Source organism: Agelaius phoeniceus, assembly GCF_051311805.1.
Source record: "Agelaius phoeniceus isolate bAgePho1 chromosome W unlocalized genomic scaffold, bAgePho1.hap1 SUPER_W_unloc_2, whole genome shotgun sequence".
NCBI classification, from domain to species: domain Eukaryota; kingdom Metazoa; phylum Chordata; class Aves; order Passeriformes; family Icteridae; genus Agelaius; species Agelaius phoeniceus.
Genome location: NW_027509867.1, coordinates 1,097,993 through 1,124,578, shown reverse-complemented (window position 1 = coordinate 1,124,578; position 26,586 = coordinate 1,097,993). Strand labels below are relative to the sequence as shown.

Sequence of the window (26,586 nt, the reverse complement as noted above, 5' to 3'; positions counted from 1 at the left end):
CTGAGGGTCCTGAGCCCCCCCGCGCTGGGGGCTGTGCTGGCTGGGAGGGGACACAAGAGCTGTGCTGCTCAGGGCAGTGTCTGCCCTGCAGGGCAGGCCCGGCAGGTGCCACATCTGCCCTGCAGCAGGGCTGCCCTCAGCACTGCCTCCCTCCCTCCCTGCCCACATCTCTGCTGCTGGAGCTGTCCCAGCCCAAGCTGCTCCTGTGGCCCTGGGCTCCTTCCCTGCCAGAGCTGCCAGAGCCCAGCCCAGCCCCTGGGCCAGCCCTGCCCTGCAGCTGCTCGGCCCTGCAGGGATTAAAGAGCAGCTTCCCCCAGACTGGGCACCATGGAAAGGCGATGCTGCATGGATCTGGAGGCTGGGCAGGTGCAAGCACTTGCTGAGGTGCCCAGGAATCCTCAGTGTGATGGTTTAAGAGCCTCAGCCCCTGCTCTGCCCTGCACAGCTGAGTTTCCATTACCACCCAGATGAGCCAGGGAAAAGTGGGAGCACAGATTCAGGAAAGCAGAGACCCAAGCAGGAAATTCCTGCCCTGAATGAGCTCATGAAAAATCCCCTAAGAAGGGGTGCCCTGCTCTGCAGCACATCCTCCTCCTCCTCCTCCTCCTCTGCCACAAACTGGGAGAGTCCTCCTGACACATCCCCCAGGCTGTGGGGTGTGCTGGCTTCAGGAGATCCCTCCAGGAGCACAGGGGACATTGCCCTGCACCCACACACTCACCATGCACAGGGCTGTGAAGATCTTTCCCCAAGTGGAGTCTCAGTTCAATGTCTTCCCAATCCTGATTGCCTTCAGCCTGTCTCTGCCCGGCTCCTGTCCCCTCAGTGCCTGCAGGCAGAGCCCTCAGCCCTGCTGGGCTGGGAGAGGAGCTGGCCCTGGGAAGAGCTGTTCCTTTAAAGCTCAGCAGCACAGACACAGCACAAGGACTTTAATGAGCCTCTCAGGGATTTGGTGTTTACATCAGACTCAGTCCCTGAGAGAGTCTTCAAAAAACTTCCCAGAAACTCAAAGTTAAATTGAAACTCTGAAGTTTCTTGAAGTTTTAATGGGTCCCACTGAGGGAGACAACTGGGAAAGTGTCCCCAAGTTCCAGGTAGAGCAGAACACTGGAGGCAGTGATGACAGCTGGGGACAAGCAAGGAAAAGGTGTCTCTGGTGCTGAGCAAAGCTGGATGTGTTTCAGGAATGCAAAGGGCCAAGGCCTGAACCCCAGCCCCTGGCCAGGCAGATCCTGTCCCTCCCTCAGTGCTCAGGGCTCTTCCCAGGATGGGCACGGGCATGTGGGGATGGGCAATGCCAAGGGCAGGAGCATGGGGCGGCCCCTGCCAGGCTGCTGAGCAGGGACAAGGAGGCAATGAGGCCCCAGGCCTGCAAGGGTCACTTGTCCCCTCATGGCCTCAGGCCCAGGGCCAGCAGCCATGGCCAAAGTGCTGCCCAAGTTGGCTCTGTCAGGGCTTTGCAGCTGCTGCCCATCCCTGTGCCCTGTGCAGCCCAGGCTGTCCTATGGTGTCCATGCCCTGCGCCTCTGTCCCTGCAGGCTGTGGGCATCCCCCGGCTGCCCCACCTGGCTGGGCCCTTCCTTTGCTGACAGCTCTGCCTCCTGCCTGCCCCTGCCTGCCCACACAAAGCCTTGGGCTGCTCCAGGCTCCTGCTGGGGGACGTGCTGCACCACAGCCCTGCCCTGGCAGGGAAATTCCTTTCTCCTGGTGTCCAGTCTGGGCCTTCCCAGCTGGCCTTGGCATTAATTCTTTCTTTCTCTGGCTGTTTTCTACTATGTCAAAAAGATCCACCATCTCTGAAACCACTCTTCAATCCCTCCCAGGGCTCTCCTCCGATGTCCTCAGTCTCCACCCCACTGAGCACAGAGCTCCTGTGTCCCTATAGAGTGGTCAAGTGCCTGAGGCCAAGAGTGCCTGGACAAGAGGGACAGTTCTTTTCTATAGGAAGGAAACCACAGAACCCCAGGGTTTGAAGGCAGATGAGAAGCAGTCACCAGAGGCCAAGGCAAGCCAGACCTGTCTGTCCTTGCAGCTTTTGACTGAAAGCAGCCTTTGGATATATGGGGAAGTTGGGAGGTGGAATTCCATTTCAGCCATGGGTTCCTGGACTGGAATGACAGTTCTCCATAGGAAGGAAAGGGCAGAGCCCCAGTGTTTTAAGGGCTGATTAGAGGCGGCCCCAAGGAGGCCAAGGCCAGCCAGACTTGTTGTCAGGGAAGAATCCTTGGACAGACAGAATTTGGGAGGCCAAACCCCACTTTTGTCTACAGGGATCTGGATGAGAAGGACAGTTCCTTTCCATAGCAAGGAAAGTGTGGAACCCAAGAGTTTCAAAGGTAGATGAGAGCTGGCCCTCAGGAAACCAAGGGAACCTAAACACTCCTGGCAGCTTTTGTCTGGAAGCTATCCTTGGATTTAAGGAATTTTGGAGGTGGATTACCAATTTTGGCCATGGATGCCTGGACTTGAAAGATGTTTTTTTCCATGGGAGGAAAAGCACAGGCCCCTGGTGTTTTGAAGGCAGATGAGAGGTGGCCCCCAAGAGGCCAAGGCCAGCCAGAGCTGTCTGTCCTGGCAGGTTTCATATGGCAATAATCCTTGGATATAATCAAATTTGGAGGAGGGATCCCAATTTCAGCCATGAACCCCTGGAGGAGAAGGACAGTTCTTTCTCACAGAAATGGAAGCACACAACTCCAGGGTTTCAGGGGCAGATGAGAAGTGACCTTCAACGTGCCAAGGTCAGCTAGACCAGTCAGGCAGCCCCCAGCAGGCCCAGCCAGCCAGACCTGTTCCATGTTCTTGGATCCTTGGGGCCCTCCAGCATGACAATGAGCCCTTGGTTCCATGAGGCCCTGTAGGATCACAACAGATCTTTGTTTCCATGAGGCCCAATGATATAACAATGGTCTCCTTGGGTCCACAGTGGCACAATGGCCCCTTGCTTCCATGAGACCTTGCAGTGTCACAGTGGTTTCCTTGTTTCCATGGGACTGCGCAATGCCACAATGGCCCCTTGGTTCCATCACATGGCAGAGTCTCAAACTGGCCCCTTGGTTCTATTGGGTTCCCCAGGATCACAATGGCCCCTTGGTTCCACCAAGCCTGGATGTGTTACACTGGCCCCTTGCTTCCATGGGGACCCACAGTGTCACAATGGCCCCTTGCTTCCATGAGACCTTGCAGTGTCACAGTGGTTGCCTTGGTTCTACGAGACGCTGAGATGACACAATGGCCCCTTGGTTCCAGTGGGTCCCTAAGTGTCATATCAGTCTCCATGGTTCTGTGAGGCCCCACAACATCACAATGGACTTTTTGTTCCATGAACTTTTGTACTGCCAAAACCAGATAACAACAGTCTCCTTGGTTCCATGGCGTCACACTGGACCTTGGTTCCATGGGGACTCACAATGTCAGAATGGGCTCCTTGGTTCCATGAGGCCCTGCAGAGCCCCTTGATTCAATGAGGCCTCAAAGCGTCATAATGGCCTCCAGGATTACATGAGGCCCCGCAGTGTCACAATGGACCTTTGGTTCCATGTGTTCCAGCACTGTTCCACAAATCCTTAGTTCCATGGGGCCCTGTAGTGTCACAATGGACTCCTTGGTGCCACACAGTGTGACAACTGCCCCTTGGCCTGCCAACACTCCATGGTACCACAATGATTCTTTGCTTCCAAGAGGCCTTGTAGTGTCACAATGACCCCGTGTTTCAATGAGGCCTTTGGTGTCACCATGGTCTCCATGATTCCCTAAGGCCTTGCAGTGTCACAACAGACCATTGGTTTCACTGAGCCTCACAGTGTCACTGTGGTCCCCTTGGCTCCACAAGACCCTGCTGCGTCACAATGGACCTTTGGTTCCATGAGGCCCCAGAGTGTCACAATGGTATCCTTGGTTCCTTGGACCCTTTATACCATGGAGACCCCCAGGGTTCACTGTAGTCCCCTTGATTCCATGAGGCCCTGCCATGCTATAATGGCCCCTTGGTTCCAGTGGGTCCCAAAGTGTCAGAATAGTCTCCATTGTTCCATGAGGCCCCACAAAGTCACTGTGGCCCCCTTAGTTCCACCGGCCCCACAGTGTAACAATGGACTCTCGGTTCCATGAGGTTCCTCAGTCACAATGGTCTCCTTGGATCTGCAGTGTCACAGTGGCCCCTTGGCTCCATGTGGCCACGCTGTGTCACAATGGCTCATGATTCCATGAGGCCACAGATTTTAACAAGGGACCCTTGGGTCCATAAGGCCTTGTTGTGTCACAATGGATTTCTGGTTCCATGGGCTTTCACACAGCCCACAGCAGTCTCCTTGGTTCTGCAGTGTCACAATGGACCCATGATTCCACAAGGCCTTGATGAGTCAGAATGGCCCCTTGGTTCCAAGAGGTTTCTCAGGGTCACAATGGTGTCCTTGGATCTGCAGTATCACCATGTGGTGTATCACAATTGGTTCAATGTAGCCCCAATGTGCCAAAATGGATTTTGGTTCCATGGGGTTCTGCAGAGTCACAATGGACCCTTTGTTCCATGAGTTTGCACAGTCCCACAGCTGACTCTTGTTCTGTGAGGCCTTGCTGTCACCAAGTCTCTGAAATATCAGAATAAGGCTCCATAACACTAATTTCCTATTTAAGAGGGTATCATTTATTCAGGCCTGAGGTCTAGTGAGGGATAGCCCCAATCTTATGTGGACATGTAATTCTATCAGCGTCGCTAAATGTGTATTACAATTTACTCATTACCATAAAACCCACTCCAAGTTCCCAGTTTCAGTCCTTCTTTTTTCTGCCACTAGACTCTTGAGCCAGATGTCTTCCTGTCTTCCAGCCATCCTTGCTGGGAAAGCAGCCCCTGCATGCCTTGTTCCTGTGCTAAAAGTTCACAGGCACAGTAAAAATTGAATGAACACTTTTGATATCAAGCCCAAGGCTTTGTGTGGGCAGGCAGAGGCAGGCAGGAGGCAGAGCTGTCAGCAAAGGAAGGGCCCAGCCAGGTGGGGCAGCCGGGGGATGCCCACAGCCTGCAGGGACAGAGGCGCAGGGCAGGGACACCGTAGGACAGCCTGGGCTGCACAGGGCACAGGGATGGGCAGCAGCTGCAAGGCAGCCCTGACAGAGCCGACTATGGCAGCACTTTGGCCATGGAAGACACAAAGAGCACCAAAGCCCAGAGGGTCATTAAAGCCCTTGTGCTGTGTCTGTGCTGCTGGGCTGGGCCGGGCTCCTGGCCCAGAGGCAGCTCCTGGCAAGGGCAGCAGAGCTGCAGAGAGACAGCTCTGGCCAGGAGCAGCTCCTGGGCACAGCCCAGCAGGGCTGGGCCACTGCCAGGGCCCCTCAGGGACACCAGCAGGGCACAGACAGAGCTCCCAGGGGCTCAGCACTGGCAGGGGCTGTGGCATGTCCCAGAGGGGGCTGTGTCCCAGCAGCTCCTCTGTGGCTGTGTCATGGAGGCACAGAGCAGCTATGATGTCAGCAAGGGGCTGTGTGACAGCCCAGAGTGAGCTGTGTGAGGTCACAGATTGGGCTCTGACATCACAGAGCTCGTTGTGTGAGGTCACTGAGCAGCTATTGCATCATAGAGGGAACTGTGTGACATCACAGAGCAGGCTGTGACATCATGGCATGGCTGTATGACATCATAGAGCTGGCTGTGAGGTTAAAGTCTGTGCTGTGACATTACAGAGTGGCAGTATGAAAACACAGAGAGGGTTTTCTGGCATCACTGAGGGGATTGTGACATCACACAGCTTTCTGTGACATCATAGTGTGAGGCCATAGAGCAGATCTTGCCAGCACAGAGGGTGGCTCTGTGACATGAGGGAGTGGGTTGTGACATCACTGGGTGGCTGTGTAACATCACTGAGCAGCCTGTGACATCACAGAACAAACTGTGACATCGCAGCATGACTCTTTGATATAAGAGTCTTCTGTGACATCACAGAGCAGCTGTGTAACATCACAGGGGACTGTGTGACATCACAGGTTGCTGTGTGACATCACAGAGGCTGTGTGACATCTCCGGGGCTGTGTGACATCACAGGGGCTGTGTGAGGTCACTGGGGAGGTCACTCTGCCCCGGCCCCCCTCACAGTTCCCCCCAGAGCAGTCCAACCCTGCTCGTGCACAGCGGGGTCCCCTGTCCCCCCGGGTCCTCCCGCCCCCGGCGCCGCAGCCTCCCCCAGAGGATGTTCCACGAGATCGACCCCAGAGCCTGACACAGGGATGGGGGGCTGGGGCCCTGGGGGTGGCACAGGGGGACAGGGACCCCCCGGCAGCGTCCCCGTGTCCCCCAGGGCCAGAGCCTGGGACAGGGCTCCTTCACCCTGGTACCAATGAGGCCTTGAGAGCGCTGAAAAAATCCCCAGCAAGGGATCAGCAAAAACCAGATTGAATATTAAGGGACAGCGGAACAAAGTTCCTTGGCAAGAGTCACTCTGCTCCTGACTGGACACTTCAGGCACACCAAGGAAACAAAGCAACAACAAAACCAAACCACATCCAGGCAATCAAACCAGAAATGAACCAAGAACTGTCCCTGTGTGTGTGTGTGACAAAAGGACAGTGAGGGCAAGGATAAAAGGAATATGGCCCAAAAGCTGAACAGAGCTCAAACTTAACAGGACTTAACTTACACTTTAACCTTAACTGATACCTTCAACTTGAAAATTTAGCAAAAGAACAGCACTTAACTTTGACGCCAGCCGGGGGTTTATTTAGAGACATGAACTAGATAGGGCTGCTATACGGAAGCTGTTCATTTTTTCAGCATCAGTCTCATTACATGATTATGATAATGGGAAGATGCTAGCAGCTCACAATCCAGGCAGCAGGCCAGAAAACATAATGTTACAACATACTTTATAAGCTTCTTGACCAATCAGACAAAGCAAAATCATACTGACAGTAGTTCTATCCAATCACCATAAGCACACGTACCTTTGGTTAAAACAATGCTTGCTCATTTACAATACAATACCTGTTTGTAAGAGACAATGCACAGAGCTCCATTATTAAGCTTTAACCTTCCTAATATCTTGCTAGATAAACTTTCTGAACTTAGAGAGCTATTCAGACAAGCATTAATACATAGGCTATTGTTCTATTTGCCCTTGCCTTTTCTACAGTTTAAATAATTTTTCTGCTGACCTATCTCATGACTGTTGCTTTAGCACTGTTCACAATTCTGCTGTATATAAGGCCTGCCTTTTGTAGCTGTCCTAGAACCCTCTAATTTTATGGATTCCACAAACAGTATTTAACCTAACTTATAACCTATAACTTAATGATTTAATGGTAGAATAACATTAAACAATATTCAATTTAACTTATATCACATGAAAGGTTACTTGGAAAAAAAAAGCTCTTAATAGCTTTTAACTTATTCCTCATGATGTAATCTTACTTACAGGCCTGACTGACTCAGCTATCCAAGGCTCTCAAAGCCCTCAGAGAGTAGCATTTCTGCCACATTTCCCCAGCACAGGCACTCCTGTGTGGACACAGACACAAAGAGTCACCTCCAAATTCCCTATATCCAAAGACTGCTCCCAGACAAAATCTGCGATTCCTGACAAGTCTGGCTGGCCTTGGACTAGAGAGGCTCTCACTTGCCTTCCAAACACTGGGGCTCTGTGCTTTCCTTCCTATGGAAAAGAAATGTCCTTCTGGGCCAGGCACCCATGGCCAAATTTGGGATTTCACCTGCAACACTGCCTGTTGTGACAGACTGGAGGAGATTGTTTGCTCAAAATATTTCATGCGTGGGGGAGGAAAGGTCAGGTCCAGCCCTGCCCTGCCCTGGAACCCCAGCCCTGCCCTGCCCTGGAACCCCAATCCCCCCAGAGCCTCTATCCCAGCCCAGCAGTGGCTGCCAGGCCCTGGCACAGCACAGGCAATGCTCCACAGCCACCTCTGCAGCCCCAGCCCAGCTCCTGAGGGACCAAATGAGCCCAAGCCCCACCTGGGGGAAGGGCCCAGGGAGACCAAGGGGTATTGAAGGCTGACCACAAGGCAAGCACACATGTTGACCCTACCTCTTCTAGGAATTTCCATCTGAACAGTGCTGGAATGCAGGAGTTGGTAGCTGTGTGTGTGCTTCTCTATATCACATTTTTCTCTCTTCCTGTGTCTTCTTCTATTTTTGTCCCCTTGCAAATTTTGAGTAACTTAAAATTGAACAAGCTATGAATTTTTGAAGTTGAATGGGCCAAGTTAATGCTTTGAGAAGTGTTTTGTGTTGATTGAATGTCATATTAAACCTTTTGCCAAAGTTTCTCTGATTTTCTAAATTTGTCAGTAAAGTCTGTTTTGTTGCTTTGAGCTCCTGACAATCCCTTGTTGGTATTTCTCCAACTCAGAAGACACAAACAAATGTAATTCCTTTTAAATGTCTCCTTGAGAGAGTTGTTTAGTGGATGGGGGTCAGGGCTTGTCTGTGCTGCTTGGCCCAGCCCAGGCAGGGCTTTCCCAGCCACATTCCACACTCCATTGCCCAGCTGGAGCCGCTGGTGCCTCTGAGTTGTGCTGCCCCAGCCCCAGGGACGCTCTCCTTGTCTGCCCATTCCCCCACGGTCTCTGGGCAGGGATGGCCTCACTGGGGGCTGCTGACATCCTCAGCAACTTGGAGGCTGCTGCTGAATTTCACTGCTCCAGAGGCTTGTTCAGCCTTCAGCTCTTCAGTGCAGGAATTCAGTGGCCCAGCGCTCATGAACATTCAGAACACCTGAACAAGCCAAGCTTCTGGGAATAATTTGATTTAATTTTCAAATCACTTGTTCAGTTCAGTTCTTCAGTGCAGGAATTCAGTGTCCCAGGGCTCATGAACATTCAGAACACCTGAACAAGCCAAGCCTCTGGGAATCATTTGATTTTAATTTTCAAATAATTTGTGGTTAAGTAGATCTCAGTAGTGTATTGAAACTGAATACATGATATTTAAAAAGACAGCGAGAAAACATTTTTTAGGTCCTGTTTAGTTTTGTTTTCCAGTTAATTCACTGATATGTGCAATCTCCAATTGACACTGAATCCAAGTACCTCCTCATGCAGTTTGGATATAAAAATCAAGACCCTTCATGGCTGACAATCAATCAGACTCTGTCCCTACCCCCACCCCACCATTTCCCCCATCCAAGCCCTGGCACTCAGAGCAGCCTTGTGCAAATCTCAGCTCCCTCCAGCCCAGGCTGCACCTGCAGCTTTCAGCTCCTTGGCTCCCACTCCCACCTGCTTTCCTTGGAGAAGGTGCTGCTCGAGACACAGAGGGATGTTCATTTCTTTTCAGCCAGCAAAGCCAAGGGAAGGCACAGCTCCATCAAATGCCAAAGTCATTCCTCTGCTGGATATTAAATCCACTTTGCACAGCAGACAGTCTCAGAGCAATGGAAAACACCTTCTGTGCCCAGCACAGATCCCAAGGTCCCCCCAAACCCTCCCTGCCCCGATTCTGCCCAGATTTGCTCTTTGCACACACGAGTCACAGGCTGAAGTCAGGAGCTCCCTCCATGCCCAGAGGGAGGAAAAGAGAGAAAGGGGATGAAGAGCTCTCCTGTGCAGAGCCAAGGTCCAGGTGCTGCCCCTGCAGTGGGAACCACAACTCATCAGGTTTGTGTCCTTTGGGCTCAGGGCCTGGTGACACTCAGAGGCACAGAAAGGTTTCTTGCCAATAAATAGAAGATGAACATTTGAACAGTTTAAGAACCATCACAGCTCTTCCCTCAGCTCTCTGGGATGTCCCAGCAGCATCTGACATGTCCAGGTCCCCAAGGCATTTCCAAAAAGGAAAAGTTCTAGCCAAGGACATAAGAAAACAAAATTCTGTGATAGATATAAACACAATTAAGATGTTGACTAATATGGTGTTTATTTTAACATCAGAAAGACTGGGAACTTTCTGGAGCTTAAAGCATGAAACCAGTCAGTTGAGAGGCACTTGAATGACCAGAGAGCATCTGGAGGACGAAATCTGGGAGCAATGGAAAGGACATAGATCCAGCCAGTCTAGTGAAGAGATGGCCACTTAGACATGGCCATTTCATCAGGAGAGCTAAAAGCACCTGATGAAAAAAGGAGATTAAATAATAGACTGAATATTGGTGACACAAGTAGATGGAATCATCAGCATTTCTTCTCCTGCCATTAGTAGAACAATCCAGTAGATCCAGAAAATTCCTGTTCCTGATGGGAAAACTTTGCATTTCTCAAAACAACTCAGATTACCGACATAATAACGATTTTCTTGTATATTAGGAAACAAACAGGCATTAACACCTGTGCCCCTTTCCAGGCTGACATCAGTTGTGTGCCCATGAACAGGCAGCGCCACTTGTGCCCTGAGGTGCCCAGCTGGGATTGGATCTCTCCCAGAGCACCTGAGGGAGAGCACAGCACCTTGCAAACTGCAGGTCCCTGACAGCCCCGCAGGGCTCCTGTGCCATCAACATCTGCTCTGCTCCAGTCTGAAACAGGGCCCAGCATGGTGCTGGGATCATCAGAGAGCTGAGGTGTGTGCTGGAATTCAATGGCCTCCCCATCCCGCAGCAGCCCTGCATTTCCCTGCTGCAGCCTTGGTCTCCAGCCCAGCCATGGAGGCTCTTTGGGCTCTGGAGTGTTGCTGCAGCCCCAAGGGCAGCTGAGCTCTGCCTTTGGCACAGTCAGGCCTGGCCAGCGCAGGCCATGCTCAGCAATTGCTTGTGTGTGCCTGGCCTTGCTGTCAGCCCCAGCAGCGGCTGAGTGGCCCCTTTGTGGCCCTGTGCTGGCCCAGCCATGGTGGCCCAGCCCCTGTGCAGGCCCAGCCCAGGCCAGGAGCATTGCGGCTGGGAACGGCCCCTGTGCCGTGGTGCCCACAGCAGCCTTGGGGCTCTGTGCCCCATGGCCTCCCTGCTGGGCAGCCTCTGCCAGCTCCTGCAGAGCCCGTGGCACCTGTGGGGCTGCACAGACAGCCCTGCCCCGGGCTCTGCCGGCCTCTGGGCCAGCAGAGAGGCAGCCAGTGCTGGCCATGGCCGGGAACAGGCCCTGAGCCCCGAAGGAGGATGGAGCTGGGCCACAGCCAAACTCAGCCCAGGCCAAAGCTGGGCTCAGCAGCCAGGGCTGCCAACGCATGGGCACAGAGGCTGGCGCTGACAAATGTCCTGGGCCCCCTGCCTGCTCTGTCCCTGCCCCCAAGGGCACAGAGCAGCCTCCTCTCTGGCCCACTTGCCTGTTTGCAATGCCTTGCACAGGCGCTGGCCCTGCCCCACAAGGCCTGGCCTGAGTCCTGCCCCTGCACGCTCAGCCAGGCTGAGATGGACACTGATGGTTTCTGGGCCAGGCTCTCGGAGCCCAGCCCAGCTCCCTGCAAGCTCTGCCAGCTGCCCTGAGCTCTGGGCAGCACCAAGGGCCTCTCTGAGCCCAGCCCAGCCCAGCCGGCTCTGGCCCCACAGCTCTGCTCAGGCCAGGCTGCTCTGGCCACTGGCCCCACGGCCTCAGCCCCTGCCAAGGCCACAGCAGCAGCTGCAGCTGCCACAGGACTCAGCCCCAGCCATGGGGGAAGGTGCTTGGCCAAGGCCAAAGGAGGCTCCCTGGCTGCCCTGCTCCCCTGGGGCTGAGGTGCTGAGAGCTCTGCAGCCCCTGCTGCCATCCCATCTGCCCAGGGCAGCACAAGAGCCCCGGCCTTGGGGCCCTCAAGAGCCGCTCCTGCTCCAGGCCCAGGGCCCATCCCAGAGCTGGGGCAGCCACAAAGCTGTGCCCATTTCTGTTCATTGCTGCTCTGATGGGGATGGATCTGCAGCCACTTGGAGGTTGCTGATGAATTTTCCTACTCCAGAGGCCTTGTCTTTATTGAGCTGTTCAGTTTAGGAATTCAGTGAGAGAAGCTCATAAACATTTTTTCAAAACGCCGGAAGAAGAAAAGCCCTTGGGAAAAATTTAAGTTTTCAATTCTTCTGTGGCTAATTAGTCATTTTTCAGAAGTATATGCGAGGTGAATATAAAATATTGAAAACAATGCAGAGAGAACTGTTCTGTCCTTGTACCTTCTCCGGTTTATGGATTGATATCAGCAATGTCCAGTTGATATTTATCCCTAGCACCTCCTCATGAAGTTTGAACAGGTATGAAAATCCAGACTGGTATGAAAATCCAGACCCTTCATGGCTTACAATCAATCAGACTTTGTCCCTACCCCCACACCACCATTTCCCTCATTCAATCCCAGCCACTCAGAGCAGCTCATAAATGGAGTCACATTCAGGGTTGTCCCCACAGCTCAGGGTTGGGGCCTGGTCAGTTCAATCTCTTTATTGCTGACACTGGAATTAGGAAGGGCAGGCTTTGGCCTGTTTAGGATGCTGATTTGGGGAGTACCGAATCAGGTACTGATTCTTTTAAGGGAAACAGCCATTAAAAAAAAGGGGTCCAGGAAGGATGGACACATTTCAAGAAAGTAATCTTAAGGGGGAAGGAACAGCCTGTCCCAGTGTGGCAAAAGATGAGCTGGTGAGGAAAAGGACTGTCCTGGCTGTCCATGGAGCTTTTGTGGGAACTCAGGGGGAAAAAGGACCATTAACTCAGAAAGTGTTTAAGGATGTAGTTAGGTTATACAGAAAAAAAAGTTGACAGGTTAAAGCTGAATTAGAAATAAACCTGGCAGCATCTGAAAAAAAAATGTGAAGTAGTTTTTATATAAAATTTAATAGCAAAAAGGAGGGAGAAGGAGAACCTCTACTCTTTCTTAGATAAAGTGGAGAAAATAGTAACTAAAGACAAGGAAATGGCTAAGCTACTTAACACCTTGTTTTTCTCAATTTTTTAATATTAGGACAGGTTGTCCTCAAGACAAGTGATCTCCTGAGCTGGTAGTTGGGCACAGGGAGCAGAACAGCCCCTGGAATCCAGGAGGAAGCAGCTGCTGACCTGCTGAGCCACTCAGATGCTCACAGGTGTATGGGATCAGATGGGATCCATCCCAGGGGGATGAGGGAGCTGGTGGATGAGCTCCCCAGGCTGCTCTCCATCATTTACCATCAGTCCTGGCTCAGCAGGGAGGGCCCAGAGCACTGGAGGTGCCAGTGTGAGCCCATGCCCAGGAAGGGCTGGAAGGAGGAGCTGGGGAACTCCAGGCCTGTCAGCCTGACCTGGGTGCCCGGCAAGGTTATGGAACAGATCACCTTGAGTGCCATCACAGGGAACCCACAGGATGGCCCAGGGATCAGAGCCAGCCAGCGTGGATTTCAATATCTGCACTGATGGTCTGGATGAGGGGATTGAGTTCAGCATCAGCAAATTTGCGGATGACACCAAGCTGGGTGTGAGTGTGGATCTGCTGGAGGGTAGGAGGGCTCTGCACAGGGCCCTGGAAAGGCTGGATCCAGAGCCCAAATCCAACGAGGTGAGGTTTAACAAGTCCAAGTGCTGGGTCCTCCACTTTGGCCACAACAACCCCTGCAGCACTACAGGCTGGGGACAGAGTGGCTGGAGAGCAGCCAGGCAGAAAGGGACCTGCAGGGACTGATGGACAGCAGGCTGGACATGAGGCAGCAGTGTGCCCAGGTGGCCAAGAAGGCCAATGGCTCCTGGCCTGGATCAGGAATGGTGTGGCCAGCAGGAGCAGGGCAGGGATTCTTCCCCTGTGCTCGGCACTGTCTGGGCAGCACCTCAAATGCTGTGTCCAGTTCTGGGTCCCCCAATTTAGGAAGGACCTGGAGGGGCTGGAGCGTGTCCAGAGAAGGGAAACAAGGCTGGGGAGGGGTCTGGAGCACAAGTCCTGTGAGGAGCAGCTGAGGGAACTGCTGGGGTTGTTTATCCTGGAGAAGAGGAGGCTCAAGGGAGACAAGGCAGTGTCAGGGCACAGGTTGGACTTGATCTCCAAGGCCTTTTCCAACCTTGCTGATTCTGGGATTCTCTGAAACCACCCTTGGAGCAGTTGCAGGATGAGCCCTGGGCCTCCTCTGCAGAAGCTCCAGCAGCCCAGGTCCCTCAGCTTCTCCTGGCAGCCCCAAAGCCCATCCTGTCAGTCCTGCAGAGCCTCTGCAGCTCCTCCTCATTGCCCAGAACAGGGAGCCCCAGAGGCAGACACAGCAGCCCAGATGTGCCCCCCTGGCCTGGGGTGCCTCTGGCAAGGGAGCAGCAGCAGGCACTGCAGGAGCCTGCAGACAATTCCTGCAGCACTTGTAGGATGATCCTGCTGCCCAAGGGACGTTCCCATGGGGCCAAGTCAGGAACTGCAATGGGGAGTGGGGCCAGAGAGGAAAGGGCAAACAGGGATGGGCTGTTTGCAGGGCAGGGAACAGGGCTGTGCAATTGGAAGACATTTGAAGCAGGAAGAGTGGAGAAAGCAAAGGAGAAGCAAAAGAAATGCTCAGGGCAGTTTGGGGGTGGCTGCCAGGCAGCCCTGGCTCTGAGCAACAGCGTCTGCAGTGGCACAGGAAACTCCCAGCTGATGGGAACAAACTTTCTGGCTGAGTGCAGAGGCCAGGACAAAGCTGAGTGGTTTCCCTGGTGTCCCGCAGGCCTTGCTGGCCCCAGGGCCTGATGGCATTTGTGCTCCCTCAGGTTCATGTCCCCACAGCAACAGCATGGGGGTGCTGCCCCTGCTGTGTGCAATGCAAACAGGGGCTGCTGAGGCAGTGCTGCCGTGTCTGTGCCTGCAAGGATGGGGCACCTGTGTGAGCTGGGGGAGAGGCCAGGGCTGCAGAGGGGGGATGTTGTTGGCAGCTGCATGAGGAGGCTCTGGGACGCTGCCCTGGGCTGTGCAGCGCACTGGGCATGGATCAGCCCCTGCTCTGCTGCTCCTTCCCGTCTGCCCCAGGGCCCTTGCAGAGCCCCAGCCATGCTGTTTGCCCCCAGCCTGCCCACGGCCAGCCTGGGGCTGCTGACGGGGGTTTCTGTGCTGAGCCTTGGCCTGGCCGTGTTCTTGAGAGAGACTGGGCAAGGAGCCTGGAGCCCCCAGGGCCTGGCCTGAGGCGTCAGCGCTGCCCCAGCAGTGCCCATGGCCTGTCCCTGCTGCAGCCCCGGCACTGCCACCCCCAGGGCTGTGCCCGGCCCCGAGAGCACTCAGGCCCTGCAGCAACACCAGGGCCACCAGGGCAGCGGGGCAGGGCCACGGCAGCAGCACTGGCAACACCAAGTGCTGCTGCTGCTGCTGCTGGGCACAGCTGCTGGGCCAGCACTGATCTGCCCCAGCTCTGCACACAGACATTGCTGCTGCAGCTCCAGAGATGGCAACAAAAGGGCATCTCTGCAGAAAACTTTGCTGGGAGATCCTTTAGTTCCTTTAAAGGCACCGAGAGCACAGCCCCTCCTTGACACAGTCTGTGGCCACAGGGAAGGTGGAGAGAAACAAAATGAGAATCGGTACAAACAGTGGCTTTTTATTGTGGACAATATGAATACCTAAAACAAAGGAAAATATGCCATCACAACCAAACCCACTAGAAATTACAAATATGACTTCTATTGCAAGTGATTTGCAGAAATTGGCCAACACATTAATGTCCCTGAAAGCATCCAGTCATCAGTCTCCACACTGCAGCCTTGAGCTCCTGGTTCCTCAGGCTGTAGATGAGGGGGTTCAGGGCTGGAGGCACCACCGAGTACAGAACGGACACTGACAGATCCAGGGATGGGGAGGAGATAGAGGGGGGCTTCACATGAGCAAATGTGCCAGTGCTGATAAACAAGGACACCACGGCCAGGTGAGGGAGGCAGGTGGAAAAGGCTTTGTGCCGTCCCTGCTCAGAGGGGATCTTCAGCACGGCCCTGAAGATCTGCACATAGGAGAAAACAATGAACACAAAACAGCCAAATGATAAACAAAGGCTAACTACAATAAGCCCAAGTTTCCTGAGGTTTGAGTGTGAGCAGGAGAGCTTGAGGATCTGTGGGACTTCACAGAAGAACTGGCCCAGGGCATTGCCATGGCACAGGGGCAGGGAAAATGTATTGGCTGTGTGCATGAGAGCATTGAGAAAGGCACTGGCCCAGGCAGCTGCTGCCATGTGGGCACAAGCTCTGCTGCCCAGGAGGGTCCCATAGTGCAGGGGTTTGCAGATGGACACGTAGCGGTCGTAGCACATCACGGTCAGGAGGGAAAATTCTGCTGAGATGAAGAACATAAAGAAAAAGAGCTGAGCAGCACATCCAGTGTAGGAGATGTTGCTGGTGTCCCAGAGGGAATTGTGCATGGCTTTGGGGACAGTGGTGCAGATGGAGCCCAGGTCAGCGAGGGCCAGGTTGAGAAGGAAGAAGAACATGGGCGTGTGCAGGTGGTGGCCGCAGGCTACGGCACTGATGATGAGGCCGTTGCCCAGGAGGGCAGCCAGGGAGATGCCCAGCAAGAGGCAGAAGTGCAGGAGCTGCAGCTGCCGCGTGTCTGCCAATGCCAGCAGGAGGAAGTGCCTGATGCAGCTGCTGTTGGACATTTGCTGGGGCTGCACATGGGGATCTGTTCATGGAGAAAGGACAGTGGCAAGTCAGGAGAGGCTGCTTTGGGCCAAACCTGGGCCATTCCCTGCAGACTGCCCTGATGGGGCTCACCCAGCCTTGTTCCTGCTTTGGGAAAACCTTCACCCAGGTCCCTGCCTGAGCTCCAGTTGTGCTGGCTGAGTGTGCCAGGAGCAGCCAGGCCTGTGCATGGGGGCTCTCGAGGAGCCATCCCTGCCCCTCTGCCCTGGGTTTGTGGCCATGGGGCAGAGGGACTGGATAGTCAAAATTGGTCAGGGGAATCCCTCCTAATGCAGAAAGGCGTGGTAGCCTCTCTACTCCCACTTTCAAAGGATTGTGGGAATTTATTTTTGGAATTTTTTTCCTACCCACACATCATTCCTGGCTCTCTGAGGTCACAAATCCCCAGCATTTCTGCTGCACTCAATGTTTGCCACGGAGAGATGGGAGAGGCAAAGGATTCCCCGTGGCTCAGGGAAGGTGAGGGGCTGCATGGGCTTGTTCCCAACTGCCCTGGCTTTGCACCTTTGGCTGCAATCAGAGCCCAATCACACTCCCAGGTCAGTCTGGAATAAACCAGACCCTGCCCAGAGCAGAGGGATCCCTGAGTGTCTCACCCTCTCTCAAGGTCTCTGGGCAAGGTCTCAGCACCCCCTTGTGCCAAGGACACTCACGGCTCCCTGGGCAAACCCAGCAGCATTTCCTCAGCTGTGGCAGCTCTGCCCTTCCCCGTGGGACATTCAGGGAACTCCCAGAGGCTCTGGCACAGATTTGCACCCAGCAGGGCAGCTCAGAGCCTGGCAGGGCACAGCAAGGAGATCCCTTGCTGTGCCCATGATGGGATCTCAGGGAGGGGGCTCAGCTCATTCCCCTTTGCCATGGACTGCTTTGCCCACAGCCCCACAGGTGCCAGGCAAGCTTGGACACCCCATTCCCATGGACAGCCCTGCCTGGCAGGAATGCCAAGGGCAGTGCCTGACTCAGCTGCTGCAGATGCCAGAGCCTCCCTGAGAGCAGCAGATAACAGTGCCAATGTCAGGGCAGGGCAGAACCAAGAGCAGATGTTGTGGTGCTGTGCCTGAGAGGGCAGGGCAGAGACAGCCGGGCACTCAGGACAGTGTTCCCGTGCCCAGCTGTGCCCGGCACCTCCCACACACCAACAGTGCCCTCCTGCCCCAGCCCTGCTCTCTTCAGCCCCCTCTGCTTCCCTGAGCATCTCCCTGGGCCTGGACATTCCCTCCTGAGAGGAGCCTTGTCCCTGCCAGCGCTCACAGAGCCCATCCCAGCCTGTGTGCCCTGGCTGGGGCCCTACAGAAACCTGCCTGTGTGCAGGGCCCTGGCTGGGGCAGGCTCTGTGTGCAGCTGGGCAAGGGCAGCTCAGGAGAGCCCTGCTGGGCCCTGCAAAGGTGATGCTGCTGCTGCTGTGCAGGGCTGAGGAGTGGCTGAGGGCATTTGGGAGGCTCCCAGCAGAGACACTGACCACCCTAAGTTACAGTTCTGGACTCTCTGTAAATGTTCAGACATTCCTTTGATGATCCTGTCTGTCCCTTTCAACTCAGAATATTCTGTATCTGATTACAATTCCTGTTCTGCTTCTCTCATCCCCTTGTTGTCTATAATCAAACGAGAAAAAAATAAAAACCCTTGCAACAGTGTTAGAACAGTAAAGTACAAACCAGACATAAAATGGAAGCTGTCAGGTGTCCCAGTGGGGATGGGGCACACCCAGCCCCTGATTTCAGCAATTTATTATGGTTGATTAATTAGGAAATTTAACAGAAACATCCTATAGGAGATTCAGTTGCCCCAGTTACACACCCCTGGCTCAAAACTTTGGAATAGGTGCAAGGGCTTCTTTGCCTTCACTTTTTGTAATGACTGCTCAGATTCTGGTTAAAAACCAAAATGTTCCTATAGGTCCTCTTCCTATAAGACCATACAATATTTCAGGACTGTATTTAGACAGTCAGGTTATTGTTCTAAAATCTAAGAGAGAGGTAAGGAAACATGCTAGACTAAATTAAGGATAAAAGTTATATAAGTATATAATAGTACTTTAATAGAGTTAGTTAAGAGTTTAATAGATTTAAGTAAGGATTATAGTTTTATAACTATATAGCAGTAATTAACAGATCTATGAATATATAAAAATATTTAAAAAGCAAAAATCCTTTTGTCATCACCCCAACTTTCCCATCCTTCTCCAAGCAGGAAATGGAAATCACTCTCAGGAAAGCTCGTGATCATTCCAGCAATCCCAGGCTTACCTTCTTTGGGAAGTGCCCTGCGGAGCTGTGCCCAGGCTGGTCTGGAGCTGGGAGCAGCCCTGCCCCACCCAGCCCCTCTCAGCAGCAGCCCCTGCCCTGCTCAGGGCGGCTCCTTCCCCCCAGATCTTGTCCCCCAGTGCTGGGAGCAGCTGCCAGGGCTGGCTGAGAGCTGTCCCTGGCAGGCAGCAGAGTCCCTGCCCCAGCACAGCGCCCTGGGCTGCAGGACCCTGCTCTGCAGGACAGCCCTGGGCACCCCTGGCTGCTCTGCACAAGAGACAAGCAGAGAATGTACTCACAGGCTCTGCAGGCATTGGCATGTTCCAGCTTGAGCAGATGGCTCCAGGAGCTGCAGCTGCATTGTCCTGCAGCTGCACTGTTCCCAGCCCTGACTGATTGAAGCTCTCTGTGCCTCTGTGCTGTGCCCGTGCTGGCTGCAGGCAGAGCCCCAGCCCTGCTGGGCTGGCAGAAGAGCTGCTCATCCAGAGAAATGTGCTTTTGAAGCTCTTCTTGGTGACCAGGAGCTGCCTCTGTGCCAGGAGCCCAGCCCAGCTCAGCAGCACAGACACAGCACAAGGACTTTAATCAGCCTCTGGGGCTTTGTGCTCAGGCCCTGAACATCAGTCCCTGAGAGGGAGATGAAGAAACCTCTCCAGAACTGCAAGCCAGAATCCAACTCCAAAGTTTCTTGGACTTTTAATGGCTCCCAGAGAGGGACACGACTGAGCAAGTGTCCCCAGGCCCCAGGCAGAGCAGAGAACTGCAGGCAGTGATGACAGGTGGGGACAAAGAGAAGCCAAGTCTTGGTGCCCTGGGGCACAGCAGGGTCTGTGCCAGCAAGGGCTGGGAGGAGACACCTTGTCCTGAGGCCCTGGGGCCTCCTGGCACAGCCCCAGCCAGGCTGGGCACTGTCAGCCCCTTGTGCTGCCCTCAGCATCCCCCCCTAGCCCACATCCCAGTGGCCTCAAGGATCTGCTGCAAGGAGTCCCTGGGGAGCCTTGCTCAGCAATGGCCCTGGGGGCTCCTTCATGCTCCCTGCAGGGACTGCAGCTTTTTCAAAGGACTTTGGCTTTGGCTTTGGCCTTGGAGTCTCTGAGAGGTTTGTGCAATCATGGCCTCCAATTATCTGCTGTAATTAGTCCCTGGAGAGGCTTTGTCAGTAACAACACTCAGTGGGGCTCATTAATACTTCAAGGTACTTGAGTTATTTTAAGGTACTTGGTGTTTCCATTTTGATAGAGACTCTGTGAGAGGTTTCTGCAATCATGGCTCCAATTATCTGCTTTAACGAGTCCCTTGAGAGCTTTGTACTGACACTCTGGTGCTCAGAAATGCTTTGAGATACTCAAAATTTTTAAGGTAGTTTGGAATTTCCTTTCCACATTGAGACTCTGAGAGGTTTTTGGTCCATCCTCGCCTCCAATTGTCTCCTCCAAGGAGTCCATGAGGAGCCTGTGTTGGGGATGGTCTCACTGAGACCCATTCATGCTTTGAGACACTTTGGGGTTTTCTTCTGCCTTTGACTCCTGGAAAGGTTTGTGCAATCTCCTCTCAGGCGCTGAGGTTCAAAGGCTCAGCTCCAAATGCACCACAGGGCTCATCAGGCTGCAGCAAGTCCTGACAAGCCATGGCTCTGCCTTGATTTCCCTCTGCTCTAATGCAGTTTATCAGGAACGTATCTGGAGTGATTTTGGTTTGCTAATTTGAGATTTCTCAGCCAATGCATGTCTTCGTGCCGTGGGATCAGTGTTGGCTAATTACCAATTTCACTCACTGGAATATATTTACTCATTTCCTGCTGTGAGACAGCATTAGGAGAAAGGCAACGTAGGCTTAAATTTTAAAGGGGTATATAGAAAAGTTTATTACCAGTAAATAGAAGAAAGAGTAATAAGAATCTGAACACTTCTCCTCTCCCTACAACCTTTTCTTTCTTACTGACAATGCAAGGAGACAAAACCTGAAAGTTTCAGTCAGTTTACACCATCTAGAACAGTCTTTCTTCAGTTCACTTAGGGAGAGGAGTCTCTCTTTCATGCTATGGAGACTTCTCCATAAGAAAAAAGTTCTCTCGTGGCTCTCAATTCCCACAAAGAGCAGCTGCCCAGAAAATCTGCAAGTGTGAAGTCCCTTCCATTTTTCATAGCTTTTCCCACAGCTGTGTTTATGGGCCATGTCAACTAATGGGGTATGAGTTTAAAGATGAGCTGTTGAAGAGCAAAGATTCTCTTCATCTATTTCTGAAATCATCTTCATCTCTGAGAACAGAGATCTTCTTCTTCTCTCCCTGAGGGCACAGCATCTCACTACTCTTCTTTCTTTCTCTGTTTAAACTTCTGATGGGATCACAGCTACTTCAACATTTGCTTACTTTAGCATGGAGGTTTTTGCTGAACAGGTCATCTCCCCATATTTTCAATTAGTTATAGGGAAAAAGAGAGTCTGATATATTAATTACATCCTTCTCCATAGCTTTACAAGAAGATTTCAGCCCCAAGATCAAGGCATCTCCTCATCCCTCCCATCTGGGACTCAGCTTCCCCTTCAGTGACCTCGGTGTCTTCATGTTGCTCCCCTGTGTGCCTGCAGTTTGTCCTTTTCTCTCACTGGAGGGAGGATGGAAGCACTGAAAGAGTTCATATCTCACCCGGGACCTGCAGATGGTTCCGTGCCCCCGGCCGGGCTCGGTGCTTGCGGCCGGAGCTGTTTTACGATGGAGGTTTCTGCAGCGGCTGTGCTGGGGCTGTGTCAGGATGGGCCGCGCTGGGGCAGGGCCAGGATCTCAGCAGCCAGGCCAGAGCACAGCAGCAGCACGGCCGGGGGCCGATGGCTTCTCCTGCCCCTGCCCGGGGCTTGCGGCTGAAGCCCAAGGGTGGCAGAATCTTGGCCGAGCCGGCCCGGCCCGGGGCTGCTCCTGGGGCCCGGCGGATCCTGGCTGGGCCCGGGCTGGCGGCGGGGCAGGGCTCAGCAGGGCCCAGATGTTCCCAACTGCAGCCATGGCCCGGCCCGGCCTCGGCCCCGCGGCCTCCCCTGCCCTGCCCGGCAGCCGATGGGGCCTGGCGGGGTCCCTGGGAAGGGGCCCGGCCCCACGGCAGGAGCCGCCCGGCCTGGCCTGGCTGAGACGGGGCCGGGTCAGCCTTGTTACCTCTGTGCCAGCCAGAAGGGAAAGAGACCCTCCCAGGCTTTCTCATCTTTAACATGTGTCTTCACAGAGGCGTGTACAGTTTCCTTAGTGGTTTAACAGATTGTCAGTTCTCAAAGCTAATTACTGATTGTTTTTTTTGTCAGACACGGAGGAAACTGCTAGCAGCTTCTCTTAGGACATCACTTACATGATGCAAAACCACCACAACAGCACAGAGCACAGAGCTCCTTTGTCCATATGTAGTGCTCATGTGCCCAAGTCCTCAAAAACACTTCTTGGGAGATCTCTGGACCCTTTCCAAGGTTTTTTCAACTGAAAGCATTCAACTCAGAGTCTAAGAAAATCACCAGAAGACATGGCCAGCCTGACATGTCTGTCCTTGCTACTGTTGTCTGGAAGCAATCTTTGGATATATGGAATTTGGGAGGCCAAATTCTAATTTTGGCCATGGACCCTGGACATGAAGGTTGGTTCTTTTCCATAGGAAGGAAGGAACAGAGCCCCAGTGTTTGCCAGGCAGAAGAGAGTGACCACCAGAGGACAAGGCCAGCCAGAAGTGGCAGGTTTTTTTTCTGAGAGAAACCCTTGCATATAGGAAAATTTTTAGAGAGAATACCAATTTTGGCAATGGACATTTAAAAAGAGGGACGGTTCTTTTCTATAGCAAGAAAAGCATGGAGCCCCAGTGTTCCAGGAGCTGATGAGAGGCAGCCCTTGACATCCCCACATCAGCCAGACCTTTCAGGTGGCCCCTGGGAAGCCAAGCCAGCCAGGCCTGTTCCATGTTCCCTCAGTTCCATCAGGCCCCACATTGTCCCAATGGTCCCTCGCTTCCCTGAGGCCCTGAGGTGCCATAATGCCCCCTTGGTGACACCAGGCCCTGAAGGGTCCCAATGGTCTCTATGGTTCCATCAGGCCCCACGGAGCCATAATGGTCTCTGGGTTCCATGAAGCCCCGCTGGGTCACCATGGCCCCTTGGTTCCATGGGCTCCAGTGGTGCCACAAGGATCCCCTTGGTTCCATGAGGTCTCCACAGTGTCCCAGTTATCTCCATGGGAAGGGAAGAACCCAGCCCCAGTGTTGCAGGGGCAGCCATCCAGAGGCCAAGGCCAGCCAGGCTTGATGGTACTGGCAGATTGTGCCTGGGAGTAACCTTTGGATATCCAGAATTTTGGAGGTGGAATCCCAATTTCAGACATGGACACCTGGAGGATAAGGATGCTTGTTTTCCATTGGAAAGAAACCACGGAACACTGATTCAACAGTGACATTTGGGGATCTATGGGGAGCACTGGGGATCGTTTCTGGACCTTGTGACCCAACAGGAGCTCCTCTAATAAACGCTGCCTGAAGCTCCCACTGTGCCCATCACAGGAACCCATGTGAGTGTCTGGGACATCCCAGCTCTCTGGCAGCCTGGGGACTCCTGGGATGTCACCATGGAATGGCTGTGACTGTCTCTGACCACAGGGCTCTTTACCATCCCAGAAACCCCTGGGAGGTCTCCATGGAGCCCCTGCCTGTGACATTCCAGCTCTGGAACAGCCTGGAGATTCTTGGAATGTCCCCATGGAACCCCTCTGAGGGCCTGTGACAAATCTGATCCTTAGCAGGCAACCATCACCAGTCCACTGTTGCTATGGGCAGTTTCCATAGCAACCATCACCAGCCCCCTGTTGCTATGCTCAGTCCCTTGGCAGCTCCATGGAGACCCCATACCGGGGTGGTTGCCATGGCCACCAGGGCTGGCACCAGCTGGGATGCTCGCTTTCCACGGGCCGGGCTTCAGGAATGGGATTCCCCAATTTCCTGCTCCCGCTAAAACCGCGCTGCCCTCGCTGCCCTCCCGCCTCCCATGGAAAGCACAAAAGGCAAAGATCCCAGGCTGGGATAAGAACAATTTATTGGGAACTGCAATGAGATAAAGAACAAACAGGAACAAAAACAATATTGATAACAGAACGGATAAGTAAAACTATTTACAGAGAAAACTACAACATCAACAACTAGTTCTTCCTGGCAATGTATTTCCTCCTGTCTGGAAAGGACACCCTTCTCCTCAGGGAGAGAGAGAGAGAGAGTCCCTTTCCTGCCCCGGGCAATGACCTGAGGTGGGAGTGAATGTAATGACAGGACCATGGCCAGACCCTCATGTTCTCCAATCCCACATCATGTCATTGGGACATGAAAAGGGACAGGACATGAAAAGGGGCAGGAAAAGGGACAGGTGTCTTCCCAGCATGGATCACAGGGAACATGGATCACCAGGGCTCTTCCCAGTGTGGGGTCTCCAATGGGGGATAAAGCTGGAGCAGTGCATGAAGCTCTTCCTGCAGCTGAGGCATGTGCAGGGCTTCTTTTACTGGTGGCTCCGTTGGTGTCTGCTCAAGTGAGAGCTGCTGGTGAAGGTCTTCCCACACTGGGGACACTCGTAGGGCCTCTCCCCAGTGTGGATGCGCCGGTGGGTGACGAGGGTGGAGTTGTGCTTGAAGCCCTTCCCGCAGTCGGGGCAGAGGAAGGGCCTCTCCTTGGTGTGAATCCGCTGGTGCTGGAGGAGCTGAGAGCTGGTGTGAAACCTCTTCCCACACTCGGGGCACTGGTAGGGCCGCTCCCCAGTGTGGATCATTTGGTGGATGATCATTTGGGTCTTCCTACTAAAGGTCATCCCACATTCCCCGCAGTTGTATGGCCTTTCCCCAGTGTGGATCCTCTGGTGGCAGATCAAGAGAGACTTCTGCCTAAAGCTCTTCCCACATTCCCCACACTCATAGGGTCGTTCCCTGGTGTGGGTCTTGTGGTGGGAGATCAGGTTAGAGTTCTGGCTGAAGCTCATCCCACATTCCCCACACTCGTAGGGCTTCTCCCCGGTGTGGATCCGCTGGTGCCGGATGAGGTGGGAGTTGCGCTTGAAGCCCATCCCACAGTCAGGGCAGCGGAAGGGCCTCTCATCCGTGTGGATCCGCTCATGCAGGAGGAGATCAGAGCTGGTGTAAAACCTCTTCTGACACTGGGGACACTCGTAGGGCCTCTCCCTCTCCCCAGCGTGGATGCGCTGGTGGGTGATGAGGGTGGAGTTGCGCTTGAAGCCCTTCCCACAGTCAGGGCAGTTGAAGGGCCTCTCCTCTGTGTGAATCTGCTGGTGCTGGAGGAGACTGGAGCTGGTCTGAAACCTCTTCTGACACTGGGGACACTCATAGGGCCTCTCCCCAGTGTGGATGCTTTGGTGGATGATGAGGGCAGAGCTGCAGCTGAAGCCCTTCCCACACTCCCCACACTCGTAGGGCCATTCCCCAGTGTGGATCATCTGGTGGCTGATCAGGGTGCTGCTCTGCCTGAAGCTCTTCCCACACTCCAAGCACTTGTGGGGCTTTTTCCCATCATGAAGCTGCTCATGGGCCACCAGCTCCGAGCTCTGGCTGAAGCTCTGTCCACCTTCCTGCCTCAGGGTGGGTCTTTCCTCCTCAGAGCACCCTGGGCTGGGTTTGGAGCCCCTCCTCTTGTGGGATCTCTGGGACTTGTCCTCCACATTGGAATTCTGCACTGTGGAGCCACTCGAATTGGCCTCTTCCATGAGGTTCCGCCACAGGGATTTGCCCTCCCTGGTCTCCATCCTCAGCTTCTTCCCTGGGGGAGGAAGGACAAGGAGAGGATGGGATTTGCCTCTGTGCCAGAGGGAAGGGGAAGGAGATCCCCCCAGTGCATCCCCAGCAGGACGGGGTTGGCAGCAGGGTTGTCCTGGAGCCGGGGGCTGTGCTGGGCTGGGAGATGGAGCAGGAGAGAGGGGGAAAGGGGCATTGAATTCCTCCTCACCTGCCTGCATGTCCAAGGGCTCTTTCCTAGTTCTCGCAGCCTCCTCCTCCATCCAGACAAGGTTTGGGAATGGGAAATCCTGTTCTGGGAACCAAACAAAGGGTGCACACATTGTCTTTTTACAGGATTTAAGGGAAACCTGGGGGAGAGTCTAAGCCAGAATTACAATTTCATAAGAAAAGAAGATCAAGGCAATGCTACAGAAACACTGCCTTAAACTGACAGAGTCAGGATATAACCTGACACCCTGTTGCTGGTCAGGGTGGTGGCTGCAGTCCCATTAAATGGTGGCTGCAGTCCTGTTGGAGAGATGAACGTGATTCTGTCCAAGCAGTGATCCTGTAGAAGGGTCTGGTCTTCCTCTGAAGGTCCAGTGGTGGTTCTGGAGCTCTTGTCCTCTGGGAATCCAGCAGGCAAGCTGCTCCTGGTGTTGCAAGGCTCACCTTATATGCAGGTAGGAATGCTTGGATCCTCCCCCTGGGCGGAGCATCCCACAATGGGAGGATGGAATTTTATCAGTCCTGCAGTGACGCTCAATGGCCCATTCCCAGAAGATATCTCCCCTGGAGGGCGTTATCAGGGCTGAGTCATGGAAGAGATCAAGAACACTGCCCCGCCTGTTGATAGCAGTTGATGAAGATGGGGATTGAAAACATGCATTTGGTTCCATCTTACACTGCAGCCTGAAACAGTGGGGGAATCCCTGCTCAGGGGGTGAACACCACCCCCCTTACCCAAACTGGCTCAGGTGTAAAACCCCCACCCCAGGAAGGCCACGCACACAGGGGACAATGTCACACTTGCCCTGCCCCAGGGAAGGTCTCTGTCCTTGTCACTCTGTGGCTGTCACCCCTTTTCTCTTTCACAGGCCGGGGGCTTTGCCAAATCTAAGAATAATTTTTTTCTCTTTCCCTGTCACCTTTGTGACATCTACACAGAGCTTTCCC

General features: G+C 53.7%; 2 protein-coding genes across 2 annotated transcripts in view; both read right to left on the bottom strand.

Annotated features, from left to right (window-relative positions):
- Positions 1-25,691, bottom strand: part of LOC143692629 (uncharacterized) — a 331,852-nt gene extending 306,161 nt beyond the window's left edge. The window contains 2 exon segments of the mRNA XM_077172880.1: positions 24,248-25,300; positions 25,640-25,691. Of these exon segments, the coding sequence (XP_077028995.1) occupies positions 24,248-25,300; positions 25,640-25,691 (1,105 nt within the window).
- LOC143692560 (olfactory receptor 14A16-like) lies at positions 15,465-16,397 on the bottom strand. The gene has a single exon (XM_077172807.1). The coding sequence runs from the start codon at positions 16,395-16,397 to the stop codon at positions 15,465-15,467; it is 933 nt and encodes a 310-aa protein (XP_077028922.1).
- Positions 25,692-26,586: the final 895 nt, after the last annotated feature.